The sequence below is a fragment of the Zeus faber genome, assembly GCF_960531495.2.
Source record: "Zeus faber genome assembly, chromosome: 3".
Lineage (NCBI taxonomy): Eukaryota > Metazoa > Chordata > Actinopteri > Zeiformes > Zeidae > Zeus > Zeus faber.
The window spans coordinates 5,755,927-5,771,123 of record NC_137190.1 but is presented as its reverse complement, the minus strand read 5'-3'; the positions used below and the strand labels follow the sequence as shown (position 1 = coordinate 5,771,123).

Below are 15,197 nucleotides of genomic sequence, written 5' to 3'. Positions count from 1 at the left end.
TAGTGTGTGAGTTTGTTCAGCGTAGTGTGGGTAGTAGTAGTAGTAGTGGTGCTGGTAGTTATTAGTAGTGTGGATACACATCTGGCTGTTTACACATAGAAAAGTGACAGAACTTGAGCTTGACAGGTATGTTTCATGGAATCTGTGCAAAACAGATCAGACGTTCAGCTTCTACACTGTCATTGTGAGTCTGCAACTCTTGTGAATTCACAGCGCTATAGACGTAACAAAAAAAAAATGGGCCTATACTATGTCTGGATAGTCCCAAGTTTATACTAAAGTCACGACAAACTGACAATTGATTCAGTGTTAATACTTCTCCGACGTTAATACTGTTTATCAGTTCTATCAGTATTAATCAAGACTCCCTGGATCTCAGGCAGTTGGGCTGAGCTGCAGCACAGAATGTTGGGATACGGTTAGAAATGTTTAAGTTAGGTCGGACATAATTGCGTTTTAGCCGTAGGATTAGAGTTTTGTGACTGAGAACAAAGCCAAATGCCAAAGCACCAACCGCTGGGCCACCCTGCTGCTCAAGATAATAATAATAATAACAATAATAATAATAATAATAATAATAGATATAATAATTTGCTGCACTCTTGGTCAAGATATGTAACTGCTCATAAACTATAAAGTTTATGGGATAGATTTTTGCAACGTGGGTCAGGTGACAAAATTGTCGACGTTTTTATGTGTAATATGTGTGTCTGCCTGCAGAACTGGAGCTTGGAAATGTTCTCTGCCGCATCTTATTCTCACTTCATATAAACCTCTGCGACCCAGATTTGTTGCTAAAAGTGGAATTTTTCACAAACCATTGGCCCAAACCTTTCAAAAAGTTTGGGCACATTTTGATATGTTTTCTGTGTATCTGCCTTGAAACTGTTGTGAGGGATTATTTTCAAGGGTAGCACTGCTGCATTCAAGGCCCGTCGGAAATGCTGCCCCGCTGCCCTCAAACTTCGGAAATAGGGATTATAACTATATAAATAATTAACAGTTTAACCGGCAAGAACAATTTTGACCAATTAATTCCATCAGTTAAATTGTTTAAATTTACTAGAATTTAAAAAGTTAAATGAAACTAAATTTTTAGTTTGTTTCATGGTAAAAAAAAAAGAAAAGAAAAAAGATTCCCCTTATTTATAATTATAACTTGTAAAGTCCAATAAAGAAAGACTATTATTTTTTTGTCTTTTTCGGGGGACAGCACCCTAATATTTTAATATTGTCGGATAACTGTTAATGATCGGTTAAAAAAATCTAAATTAGCATCCCTATTCAGAAATTTTTGATATTTATAATTTATGGACCTGCAATACCTGAGCACTAGTACAAATATTTACAAGCTGGTGTTTGTTTATTTCAATATATTTTCATTGTTGATAGACTACCAATTCCCAGGCCAGGAGGGATGGTCTGTACCTTACATTAAAAAAATGTACAGCGCTTAATCGTCAATTTTAAATCTATGTTTCTTTATTAATTGTGGCCTGCTGGCAACAAACCTTTCACCGTCTCTTAAATAAGCTGTTTCAGTGTGACAGGAGCCGAGAGCAGTGTTTACCAAGTGGGGTCGTGCCCCTAGGGGTACTGTAGGGGATACTCCGAAAATTACAAAATGTGTTACAAAATAAGGGTGAAAAATAATGTTTAAAAAACCAAACACACAAGACACATACAGTACAACGTTATGTTCATTATTTTTTTTCTCCCAGTGCCAGTGGAGGGGGACTCGGTTGATAGAAGATCTTAAAAAAGTAGAATAATAAAAAAAAAATATGTACGTTTTAAAATAAGAAACGAGAAATAAGAAATACAATTTAAAAAATATATATATAAAATATAAAAAGTAAGCGCCGAACCTGTGATCAGCCCGTTGCGAGCGGCGTCCTGCAGGGGGCGGCATCTGCACCTCGCTCCACCGGAAGCAGCGGCAGCCGGAAGTGGCAGCAGCAGTTCTCCGCCGGCTCTTCTCCCTCGCAGCCTCCACCGTCAGCACCACCACCACCTCCACCAACAACACCGCGACCATGGCGAATGTGGCCGACACCAAACTATACGACATACTCGGCGTCTCCCCGACCGCCACCGAGAACGAGCTGAAAAAGGTAAACGGTGCGAGAAACAAAGAGGGGGAAAAAAAAACGAACGAAGCGGTTGGATCCGGTCCCTGCGCCGGGTCCGGCTTCACGTTGAACCAGGAAACGGCTCCGTCTGGCTAATGCTAATGCTAATGCTAATTCCAGCGCTAGCTCCGACGTGGGCTAACCTGGCTAGCCGGCCTCCGTGTCCGTGCCTGTCGGGCCCGCGTGTTAGGAGTCACGCGTTTCGATACACGGGGCGGTTGTGTCTCTTCGTGGGGTTTTTTTTTTTTGTTTGTTTGTTTGTTTTTCCGAGGACTCTGCCCCCGGCGCCGGCCCAGGTGGCCGAACAAGGCGCGGTCTGCAGCTTAAATCCCGGCTCGTATCTGGATGCTAATGTTAGCGTGTCAGTTAGCTTAGCACAAGTTGCTGTTGTTGTCCTGGGCTGGAAAACGGTCAGGTTAAACGGTCTAATGTCACGAATCTTTAAAGACGCACAATCGCACGCACGGGGCTTTGTCATGAGGGTGTGATTCGTACGGGTTTAAAATAGTCAACCATGAGGTCAAACTCTTAAGTACTTAGTCAGCTACGGGAGGTTTACTTATTGTTTATTGACATGTATCATTGACACCCATCAATATTATTAATTCCGAAACATGTGTGGTTTTTTTTATTTGTGATGAATGATAAAACCGCTTCATACATGTTTTCATCATTATCCACCGGGGCCAGTGAACTCACATGTTTACTGGAGGTGTCCGACATTTTGAACTGTGGGGTTTTTATGACGAATTTTTTCCTCCATTCTTATATCCATTGGCAAATTGAATGCTGTGCTCTCATAGTTATTGTCAACCCAGCGTGTTCCACTGATGGTTAACTAGAGCCCCGCTCATTTACGTGCATATGTTTTGCTATGTATTTTGATACAGCAATTTATAAATTGACTTATTTCTATTCATGTTTAGCTTTTATATGTAAATAAAATATCATAAAACTTTTGCCAGTTGTATATCTTTTTTCTGGCTTTGATTGTATTTTTAATTGCTCTACTTACTTTGTTTTGTACAGTACTTAGAGTTGCCCTTTTATCATTTCACTGCACCGTACTTGTGTAATGCTTGACAAATAAAGCATGTTGAGCTTGAGCTTATTCCTTGGTCTTGCTGTGAGGTTGACGGTTGTAATCCCCTCTTGCGCCATAGTGGTTTGAACAGCGTGCGTTTCTTTGTTTCCAGGCATATCGCAAATTGGCCAAAGAATATCACCCTGACAAGAATCCGAATGCTGGCGACAAGGTGAGTGATGAATAATCCACTAAGTGGGAACTAAAAGTTACCGACAGGGTGTCTGTTGAACCTTGAAACCTCTTAAATTCCGCTTTACAAACGCAACGGCCTTAAATTGTCTTATACAGTGGTACCTTGACTTACAACTGTAATTCGTTCTATAAGAACGGTCGTATGTTAACAGTCGTATGTCGAAGCAATTTTTCTCATATAAATTAATGGTAACTCATCTAATTCGTTCCATGCATCTAAACATAATACATTTACACTCGATTTTAACCTTTTTCACATTAAACCGTACTGGAAGTTATAAACAATAAGTAAGCCTTATGAAAAATAATAAATAACTTAATTTAAATAGGCACCTTACCTTTTTTTTTTTGTGACGACATACTGGAGACGAAGAGTGTGGAGGAGGAGATGAGGGGTTGCTGCATGGAGGAGGAGGAGGTTGAAGCCCCCTCATTAACATTTTGCCATTTTTAACTTTTAGATTTATTTTCTTTCATCACATCTTCATTTGGCCTTTCTACACAACTTTGAACCTCACTTGTTTTTTAGGTAGCGTTCAATTGACACTTGCTTTTGCCTACGCTTTTGGATGGATTTAAAATATGCAACAACATTATCATGACACAAATTAAGTTGACGATTTACCACTTCTTTATTTGGGTGATGTTTTCTAGCAAACTCCTGAAATTTCTCCCAACCCTGAAAGAACGACCGTAAATCGGCATTTGATATCACTTCCTCTACCACCTCTTCCGAGGAAACCTCTTTCTCCAGCTGCCTCACTTGTTCTCCTTGCAGCTGTTGGAGTTCCTCCGTCGTTAGTTCGTCGTCATGCTCCTTTACCAGGTCTTCTATGTCGTCTTCGTCAATTTCAAGGCCCGGGTCCTTGCTTATAGAGACAATGCTCTACATAACCTCCTGTTCCTCCTGTGCCGGCTCAAAGCCCTCCCTAAGTCTTAGGTTGGTGCTTCCCGTGATGTCAAAACATCTTTCAAGGAGGGCTTTTGTAAAATGTTTTTTGGAGTTGGAAATAACTTGCTGGTCCATAGGCTGCAGTAACGGTGTAGTGTTGGGAGGAAGGAACTTTATTTTCATGAAGCTTAATTCCTCACACAACCCAAGTTCAAGCTCTGGAGGATGACAGGATGCATTATCCATGAAAACTGCGGCATTGAGAGGCAGATTATTTTCCAGAAGGTGCATTTTGATTGCTGGACAAACAACCTCATTCATCCACTCCCTAAACATAATGCCAGTGACCCAGGCTTTGGGATTGGATTTCCAATAAACGTCAAGTTTATTCTCCTGTATGTTGTACTTTTTGAATGCGCGCAGATTTTCGGAATGATGGACCAACAAAGCTTAATCTTCAGGTCACCACTCGCATTCGCACAAACACAAAGTGTGAGACGGTCTTTCATGGGTTTATGGTCAACCATCGTTGACTCTTCGGCACCAAGCGATTTTCATCGATGAATTCCTCGAATTCCTTAAGGTATTCTTCTGCTGTCGCCTTATCTGAACTGGCTGCCTCTCCGTGAGCAACAACACTGTGAATTCCCGTCCTCTTTTTAAACTTATCAAACCAGCCGCGACTAGCCTTGAACAACTCCTCTTCAGAAATCCCGGGAGTTTTTTGCCTTACATCGTTGTACAGTCGCCTTTTCACCAAGAATTTCTTGGCTGGATCTCCTACCAACTGCTTTTCATTCATCCAAGTAAGCAGCAACTTCTCAACTTCATCCAGTAGTTTTGGCCGCAACTTCGTCAGGATGCTTAACGCCCTTCGCAACATCAGCCTGCTTGAACTCTTCCTTCTTCTTAAGGACGGTTGCGATGGTGGAAGCCGTGCGGCCATATTCAGGAGCAAGTTGAGTCACGCGCACACCACACTCATATTTCTCTAGGGTTTCCTTCTTGGTTTCAATGGGAATCGAGCAGTCGGTTGCAAGTCGATACAAATTTTCGCGACTATCGCTACCCGTATATTGGATTAGTTTTAAGTAGATGTAGTCGTAAGTCGAGGCACCACTGTATATGAATTTACGTGATCTTCAGTTCAACAAACATTTTTGTCTGATTTAATTTCTTCTCATTTTATCCATACATATCTTTTGAGTCACATCTCACCAGGTTCTCCCGTCTCTTACATTTTTTAAATTTCCACAGTTCAAGGAAATCAGCTTCGCATACGAAGTCTTGACCAACCCGGAGAAAAAGGAGCTGTACGACCGCTATGGGGAGCAGGGCTTGCGGGAAGGAGGCGGGGGCGGCGCCGGGATGGACGACATCTTCTCCCACATCTTTGGTGGCGGTCTGTTCGGCTTCATGGGAGGCCAGGGGAGTCGGTCCCGCAATGGAGGCCGGAGGAGAGGGGAGGACATGGTGCATCCACTCAAGTACGTTTTTGTTGTGGTTGCCTGCGTGTTTTAACTCAGTAATGTGATGTGTTGTTGGTGCATATTGAGTACATACTGGCGGCTTGTAAGTCTAAGCTGAAAAACTGTTCTTCGCTGTACGGTAAATTAACGACAATCTTATTTCACAGAGTTTCCCTGGAAGACCTTTACAACGGGAAAACTACCAAACTACAACTTAGCAAGAATGTTTTGTGCAGCACTTGTAATGGGTAAGTTGTATTTTTCACAAATGTTTTTGCTATTTTGCAAAAAGACCCATGTTACTGTTAAATGTGGACGCTTGTTGGTCACAACTTCTTTCAACTTGTTTGTGTGTCTGTTACTTTTTGCAGGCAGGGGGGCAAGACCGGCGCCGTACAGAAGTGTGTGACCTGCAGGGGGCGTGGCATGCGCATCATGATCAGACAGCTTGCTCCTGGAATGGTCCAACAGATGCAGTCTGTGTGTACAGACTGTAACGGAGAAGGTGAGGTTCTTCAAACAGCAACAATTGTTAAATGGAGTTGACAAAGGCTTAAAATGTCACTAAAAGTGTGAAGTTCTTTTTATTTTATAGCTTGCTTGTAATAATAAACTTGAATTGTGGCCGTGTGTTAATTCAGATAAGGGACAGAGAAAAGCAGAAGTAAAAAGGTATCATAGCGTTCCACAGAAATGTCGCGCTGATCTAACTTCTCCCCGACTTTAGGTGAAGTGATCAGCGAGAAGGACCGCTGTAAAAAATGCGAGGGCAAGAAGGTGGTGAAAGAGGTGAAGATCCTGGAGGTGCATGTGGACAAAGGCATGAAGCACAGCCAGAAGATCACCTTTGGGGGAGAGGCCGACCAGGCGCCGGGTGTCGAACCCGGAGACATTGTCCTCGTTTTGCAGGAGAAGGAACACGAGGTAGGAGGGAACCCCCCCCCCCCCCCCCCCCCCAGATGTTTTCAATGTATATGAAATGAAAAGTTGGTTGCAATTCAAAATGTTAGATATTAAATTGAACCCCAACCATTTATATTCAAGCTTAGCTTAAGGGAATGTCAACAGTAAATGCTTGGAGGGCATAAAGTTAAATTTTTATACTCCCGATAATTCGGAAATAGACAGGACATACAAATATTTGGACAAACTGATTTCAGGTTTGAGCTTCGCTGTTCTGCATTCTGAGATTGAATTTGGGCGATAACACCACTATAAGTGGAGCAGCTATTGTAAACACGAGGCACATCGGGTGTATAAATGGCTTTGAACATAAGGTCACAGCTGGTGCAGCAAGGTGCTTCAAGTCTCTTGACCAGTTTCCCCCTTTGAACCACTGATGGGCAGATTGTCTTGACAGGTCTTCACGCTGGAAGAGGCATTATTTAGACACGACTGGCCCCGTTGAGTCAACATGAAGGGCCTAATCTCATTCATACAGGGTGCTGGAGAGAAGTAATTTTGAGACCTTTTCATTGGGGAACCAGGAAATGAATTGTGCCCCTCAATTATAATAACCTTTGGAAAGTAGTGATGTCACGGTGAGGGATTTTTACCACTAATTAAACTCATGACATTCACACTCATGACACAACACCAGACATTTTACAATTGGTGGCAGGGGTGTTAAGCACAGGCGCAAATTATGCACGGAGGTTACGCATGATGGTCAGACCTGAGGTCGAGAGCCTTCTTCCTCTTCTCTCGTATGAAGTGAAATGTGACTCCACAGCCTGTGCTGCAACTCTGCTGTGCGTGCAAGAAGCAGCCACTTTCACTTTTGCGGCATCCAACTTTGTATTGATTACGCGCTTTGTATTCTACAAATTTGATTTTTTTTTATTTGATGAATGTCAGGGCTGATATGTGAAAATTAACTAAATGGGTTTTATTTCTATTTTAAAAAAAGCAAAATGACCGTGGGGGTGGTGGGCAAGTAATGTAATCTGTATGCCCAAGCACGATGTAACACCTATAACCAAGGCAACCCTATTGGAGAGTGAGTACAAGCAGCATTTTAAGAATTGTTAGTGTAGCATATGAAGAAGTCTGATTCAACGGGGAAGTAACTGATGGTGGAAGCTCTAAAATTGTAATTAAGGCACAATGTTTTGTATTTTCCCATACCGTAAGCTTTTCACCACTTTAATAAGAAGCGGGGCTTTAGACTATGAGTGACACTTGAAAAGCATTTTCTTCTGTGTTGCTGTTCTCTCATCATGAAGGCGATCTGGTAACTGTTCATAGATTTGAAATGGAAAGGCGTTTGAGGTTAGGGGGCATAGCTATGTGAAATAACATCTGACAAGTTGTATGCAAAGAGTAAATGTACATTACATAGAACCCTGACTCACTAATAGTTTTGCTAAATGGGTAACAAAGCATACGTGGCTCCTATTGGACACAGGAGGTTCAGGTGTCAGAATAGCAGAAGTTGACAGAAAAGTGAGTCAAAAAAAAGAGAACAAAATGAAATTGGTAACTGGTAATGCTGGCCAACATAATTTTACAATGACATCTTATTATATACTTACTATGTGGCACTTTAAAATTTCTCATTCCCATCCACACCGACCTGAAGGTGAACGTTTGTTTTTTCCGTCCCGCAGACCTACAAACGCGACGGTAATGACCTGCACATGACACACAAGATCGGCCTGGTGGAGGCGCTGTGCGGGTTCCAGTTCACGCTGAAGCACTTAGACGGCAGACAGATTGTTGTCAAGTATCCTGTTGGCAAAGTCATCGAGCCAGGTGAGTCCACTATAGAGGTAGATTACCATTGATCCCAGGATCTCTTTTGCAACTGTTCACGGACAGTTATATACACACACACACACACACGAGGTACAATAAGACAGAATGAACAGTTAAGAATTATGAGGAACCATGTTCCCACTGCAGCTCCGGCTTTGTCCCGTCGAACAGAGCGTAAAGGAAATGTGTTGCGCTCCAGTTCAGAACCCAAGGGCCCAGCTGAACTTCTTTGACACTGTGCTGACCTCAAAACGCATGATCACTGTCCAAATCATGCAGATGGGTCTTGACAAAAAAAATATAAATTAAACAAGCAGGGAGTTTGTGACAAGCTCCAATCAACAGAGCGTAAGCTGCTGCCCACTGCAGCCCCCTAGTGGCGACCCCTGCAGCTGATGAGATCTTGAGCCAATCCAAACAGATCTCTAATGCCGTTTTCCCCAATTCCCATGTGTTTTGCTCCCCCAGGCTCGGTGAGGGTGGTGCGAGGAGAGGGCATGCCACAGTACCGTAACCCCTTTGAGAAGGGAGATCTTTATATCAAGTTCGATGTCCAGTTCCCCAGCAACAACTGGATTAGTCCTGAGAAACTCACGGTAAGAAAGACGCAGGCTTTGGCCACGTGTATTTACTTGTATAAGGATTCTGACTCAAGGTATTGGTACATTACATGTTAAAAAATGGAGCTGTCGAATAATAAATATAGCTGTAGGGAACAATACACAGGGTCCATTTTCGATACCAATTACAAATTTTTGAGTTCCAATTAGGCTTGCCACATTACTTGCCCACCGACCCCAATCATTTTGCATTTTCTTTTGTATTTTTTATTTAATTTTATTTTTGTAGAAATAAAACCCATTTCGTTAATGTTTGTATCTGCTCCGACGTTAATTATAAAAAAAAAAATTGAATTTGTGAAATACTAAGCTTGTGACCAATACTTAATCAGACGCTGGGGGAAGTGGCTGCTTTGTGCGCATTTACTGACGTCTTTCGTGGACGGGTGATATTTTTACATGATGATCTACAATTTTTGTAGTTTGTTCCGAGAGGATGAACTCATCGAGGACTTGCAGTCCAAATAAAGGGGAAGGCAAATAAGTGTGTGTGTGTGTGTGTGTGTGTGTGTGTGTGTGTGTGTGTGTGTGTGTGTGTGTGTGTGTGTGTGTGTGTGTGTGTGTGTGTGTGAGATTAGCAAATGCAAGGCACGGTTTGCAGTTGTTGTTTTCCAAATAATGAAAGGAGCTATGCATGTGTTCCACGTACTGCGGCTGTTTTCTCGGGAAATTAGTCACATGGCTTGTCTTGTTGTGCCTCTCCAGTTTCAAACATGAGACCAGAGCGGTTCTTGAACATTTTAATAAGCCCCTTTTGTTGAAATGGTCTGGCCAATTATTTGAACCAATCGGAGGTCTTGGATTGTGAGCAGGGGAGAGCTGAGGAATTTAAGTCTGGCCTCATAACTATTAGACCTCAGTAAAACCATTTCTTCTCATCCTCAGTCCACAGCAACTTGAGCAGGAACAGTTTCTCCTCTTCCTCGGTTACAACACAACTCCTGTTCAACATTTGGTGCTAACCAGATTAAGATAACGCACTTAACTAGATTAGTCTAATGAAATAGGGTAATTTTCCAACAGTCATCTTAGGGAGCTTCACTGGTGTTATCAGGCTGATCTCTACCGATACAATCAGACAGTTGAAAAACCTATTTTGTTTGTTTAATGTTTGCAAACGCAGAGAACATTTGCCTGCAAGTAAGTGACTGGTCCCTTCCAGTCAAATATTTGCAGATCTTGTACCAAATTTGCCTAATTTTGAAAGTGTTTCTCATGGGAAATTAAATGGATGTAATGGAAGTAACTGTCAAGCTGTATTTTGTGTGTGTGTGTGTGTGTGTGTGTGTGTGTGTGTGTGTGTGTGTGTGTGTGTGTGTGTGTGTGTGTGTGTGTGTGTGTGTGTGTGTGTGTGTGTGTGATCCAGTCAGAGCAGTGTGTTCTGTTTTCCTGAAAGGCTAATTGATTGATAGGGCTGTGTAATTCATTTCTACATCAATTTGTTGACATTTCAACCATAATGAGAATTGCGAAAAAAAATTAAGTTTTGCCATCTGGCGTGCAATACAAAAATATTTTGCGGAACAGATTCAGAATGTCTTGTATAGAAATGTTATTACAATTAGGGCTGTGACAATTACCACAAATACTGCAGTGGTGAAAGTTAGAGGTGTGAAATATGAAATATAAACACAATAAACATTGTTAAGTTATCATTAGAGGAACGAGGGGGGTTTGGCGTCCCTACAAAGTGTTTTTACATGTTTTATTTGGTGGAACGGGGCACTGCTCTCCGCCATTGTCATTATGATGCACATTGACTGACCAAAAACGCTATTGGACTTCCAGGATCAGCTGACAGGTTTCCGACTGATGATTCGACTTTTCGTCTTTCAGGGGGCAACTCTAATTATTTCTAGGCTTGAGAACTTGTGATACTAGAGGTAACGTTGTTGAATATACACTGATAAGCCACAACATTAAAACCAGTGACAGACATAGTGAATAACATTGCTCATCTGGTTCCAGTGGCACCTGTCAAGGGGTGGGATATATTAGGCAGCAAGTGAACAGTCAGTTGTTGAAGTTGATGTGTTGGAAGCAGGAAAAATGGTCAAGTGTAAGGATCTGAGCCACTTTGACCAGGACCACATTGTGATGCTAGACGACTGGGTCAGAGCATCTCCAAGACGACAGGTCTTGTGGGGTGTACCTGGTATGCAGTGGTTAGTACCTACCAAGAGTGGTGCAAGGAAGGAGAACCGGTGACAGGGTCATGGACGCCCAAGGCTCATTGATGCACGTGGGGAGTGAGGTCCAGCCCGTCTGGTTCGATCCCACAGAAGAGCTACTGTAGCACAAATTGGTGAAGAACACACAGTGCATCACAGCTTGCTGCGTATGGGAGCGGTCAGAGTTGTTTTGGTGACACCAGGGGGCGCTACACAATATTGGTAGTTATTAGTGGTGGTTTTAATGTTGTGTCTGATCGGTGTATACGAGACCCAGACTAAAAGACACAAGCACAAAGTAAACAGTTGGAGTTAAATTTTGTTCCTATGGCAAACACTTCTCTTACGTGGTAATGCCCATAGTTGGGTTGTATGTACATGTTCGTAAATATCATTAATGGCAATTGAAGTCTAAGACTATCACAGTCCTAATTATAATTCTTTTGACTCTGGTGGTATTTAATATAAATTTTACAATTTTCATATCCATGTGGAAATTGAAACGATTGAACCGGGTCAGAGTATCTTTTATTTCTTTTAAACTAGGGATGGGACGATAGTACTCCCCATACCAGTACTGCAACCTCCTATCTGCCGAAACTGATCTGATATTTTACGACTGCTAAGCTGGTCATTTGCTTATGATAGCCATCTAAAAATAATCAGTCAAACCATTTCCACAAAGCCCACAACATGACTTGTACGGCAATGCTGCTTCCTTTTATTTAGGTACTCTTTGAATTCAATCACTTAAAAGTGCAACTTTTAACCGCAATTCAGTGCATTAAGATATCAATCTGCACGTGCTTATCATGTTTGTAGCTCACCACCGCTGTACTTCACAGCGTCCTGAATGAGCCGCGGATACAATATCACCGTATCATTCCGGGGGGATATTCATCAGACGATGCTATCGGATTGAAAGATGTTGTCCTTTATCTGATCCAGTCTTTTCGGCTAAAATCAGCCCCCGATTCTGAATATGGCATCGGTACATCCCTATTCTAAACTATGAAAAGCACCCTTTTGCGCTGTCGCTCCAGCCCCCCCCCCCCCCCCCTTCCCCAGCTCACTAACACTTCCTCTCTGGTTCCCTCAGGAGCTGGAGGACCTGCTGCCGTCGCGGTCCGAGGCGCCGGTGATCAGCGGCGACACGGAGGAGGTGGATCTGCAGGACTACGACGTGAGCCAGAGCTCCTCGTCCGGCGGCCGCAGGGAGGCCTACAACGACAGCTCCGACGAGGAGGGCGGGCACCACGGCCCCGGGGTGCAGTGTGCACACCAGTAGTGTGGCGCGCACACACACATACACACACACACAGATATACGCACACAAATACACACACACACACCAACCCGCCCTGTCCCGCTTTGGGAGAAAATTTGAGTTGCACACAGGAATAAACATGTTTGTGGTTCCTAGATTAACCGGCCGAGGAGTTCTCCAGAAACCAATCAGAAGCTTGATCTGTGGAGCCGAGGGTGTTTTCTGGTTTAATATTTATCTATGGACACTCAGCTTAAAACATCACATTGTTTGGAAAGTAATTCATTTTGGGTGTTTTTTCCAACACGATTTGTTAACCGCAAATTCATAAAATCACCACATGTGGCAACACAAAGCTTGAGAATGCCATTTTTGTTTTTTTTCCTCCCTTTTTAGTTCTCTAGTGTTAAACCTGTCAGGGGCGGGCGGTGTCCTGCTCCGCTTCCAGATATTTCCACCCACCCCCCATAGCCTCCTCCGGACAAGTTTCCAGAAAGACGTGTTTCTCGTTTGCTCGGTGTGCGTTTTGCATTTTCATAGTATTTACGAGAATTAATTTAAAGAATTTAACCGATGTTCATATACGGAAACTCCGCTGAGCCGCGTGAGGAGACGACAGCGAGGAGCCAGGACTCACTCGGTCACGGTTTCATCCACTCATCAGCGGTCCTTAGGATTTGTTTGTATCTGCTTGATTTTTACGGCTTTACTTTGTAGGTTTTTACTTGTTTTCCTTTCTATATATTTTAAATTCAACCAGGACGTTGTGTATAATATGGTGGAACTGATTGTCGGTGAGATTTTTCGGCTGCTGTTAAGAAAACAAAAAGGTGATTTAGAGGAAGAGAAATTACATTAAAGTGGCAAATGACAAAATTCCACAACGTGTCTGTGCTGAGATCATGTGTTTAACACTGCACTGATTTAAGAAGTAGAAGAAACAAGTGTGAGACCCATAATGAAGACAAAACAAAAGCTGCTTGATAAAACGTCAAATATAAAACAACCATTCTTTGGTGTTTTTGGAAACTTGGCCATGGCCCGAAAAAAAGACATCACATTGATTTTCCTCAAAGCTGTACTGATGTTTGCTCTTACAACTACTTAATAAAGTAGTTGATGTGCAGTGGTTTCTGGAAGAATTTAAAATGCATTTACTGAGATTCTCTCAAATGGTAAGAAGACTAAAGAAACTGATCAAATGTGAGTACAATGCATTGTACAAAAATGAAAATAATGAACAGTATGCTTAACTAAGGCAAACTAACTGAGCTTCACAGCACTAGTTGAAATAACTCAATGGTAACGGTATAATGAAGCAAAATAAAATATGAAAATGAAATCAAGACACTATAGAAGTAGCAGCGAGCTGCAGTGGCATCTCTGAAGTGTTGGTGTGTGTGTGGTTCTGAGTTCAGCTGTACTCAGAGGTGGAACTCGAGGTTGTATTTTGAGTCAACTATCTGGATTTCCTAGCTGGGAGATCAGCCGAGTGATGGAAAAATGTAAATGTATTTATTCAACCTCAGGAGTGTTAAATAACTGCTTTCCCATCTTGGGTCTGGAAGAAAGAGGCGGCTGTCGACTCTCAGTCTCTCAGATACGTAAACAGAGCGGCGCGTGGCTTTTGAAAGCCTGGGTCATGGACAGCACAGCGTCTACCTCTGCTGCACAATCTGATTCTGCTGTTTTCTACGGAGACTGAAAACCTGAGAAGCACAAAACCTTAAACAACATGCAAGAGCATTGCTGAGCTGCAAGATGTCAGAAAACATTTTTCCCCTCTGACGGTGAGGGTGCACTTCAGAAAGCCGGGGGCCGACGCTGAGAAATGAAATGGCGGCAATCCTAGAGGGTCTTCAGACTTCAATTCCAGTCTTTTCACACCAAAAAGGAGAGTTCGCTGCCCTCCAAACTACCATGTCTGTCCAAAATAAAGAGGCTGAAATCACAATCAGCAGCCAACACTGCACAGCCTGAAATAAACAAGCTTGAGGGACGAAGCAGAAGGCGGCACAAGAAATCTGGCTTTGTCAAGAGAAGAGAACCTGCAAATTCAAAGTGGAAATCGTCCGACATCTGGGTTTACCTTGGCCCCTCTAGGCTGCTTCATCAAACTCACTCCTCGCGCGTCCAAGCTTTGTAACCTTGGCACAAAGGGCGGACCAACTACCACCATTGCAACCACCAAATGGAGGAGCACTTGCAGAATGCAAATACATTAAATGTTTCTCTTAAAGATATGTGCTCGATTAAAAAAGGGTCAGTCATATAAAACGGTAATGGATTTGTTTGTTTTTACAAATGTTATGGGTTACCACTTAAACTGCTCATAATAATAATGAAAATCTTGAGTGGATGAAGAGGCGGAGGAAGCTTTGGAAGGTGGGTGCGTCTGATTGATTGATAGACACCAGGTGGAGTGGGTGAGAAGGAAGAAACCCCATGACTTTTTGACTTGGGAGTAAAAACATCTTTTTGTGTCCCAGACTGGGCCAGGGTCAGCAGTTGATGGTGTTTTTTGGTTTAATCCTTGTTCTTCCAGCTCTGCAGTGTCTGGAGACTTCGTCCAGGGAAGGTGAGTGTACCTGTGCATTAGTACTACTGGTG

General features: G+C 42.7%; 1 protein-coding gene across 1 annotated transcript; it reads left to right on the top strand.

Annotated features, from left to right (window-relative positions):
- Positions 1–1,977: 1,977 nt before the first annotated feature.
- dnaja2a (DnaJ heat shock protein family (Hsp40) member A2a) lies at positions 1,978–13,713 on the top strand. The gene is made up of 9 exons (XM_079998087.1): positions 1,978–2,114; positions 3,329–3,388; positions 5,561–5,790; positions 5,940–6,020; positions 6,144–6,277; positions 6,500–6,696; positions 8,382–8,526; positions 8,998–9,125; positions 12,420–13,713. The coding sequence occupies exons 1-9, from the start codon at positions 2,037–2,039 to the stop codon at positions 12,606–12,608; spliced, it is 1,242 nt and encodes a 413-aa protein (XP_079854213.1). The 5' UTR covers positions 1,978–2,036; the 3' UTR covers positions 12,609–13,713.
- Positions 13,714–15,197: the final 1,484 nt, after the last annotated feature.

Coding starts and splice junctions, on each gene's coding strand:
- dnaja2a (XM_079998087.1), top strand. CDS start 2,037: ATGGCGAATGTGGCCGACACCAAACTATACGACATACTCGGCGTCTCC. Junction 6,021..6,143: donor TTGTGCAGCACTTGTAATGG/GTAAGTTGTATT, acceptor TACTTTTTGCAG/GCAGGGGGGCAAGACCGGCG. Junction 6,278..6,499: donor TACAGACTGTAACGGAGAAG/GTGAGGTTCTTC, acceptor CCCCGACTTTAG/GTGAAGTGATCAGCGAGAAG.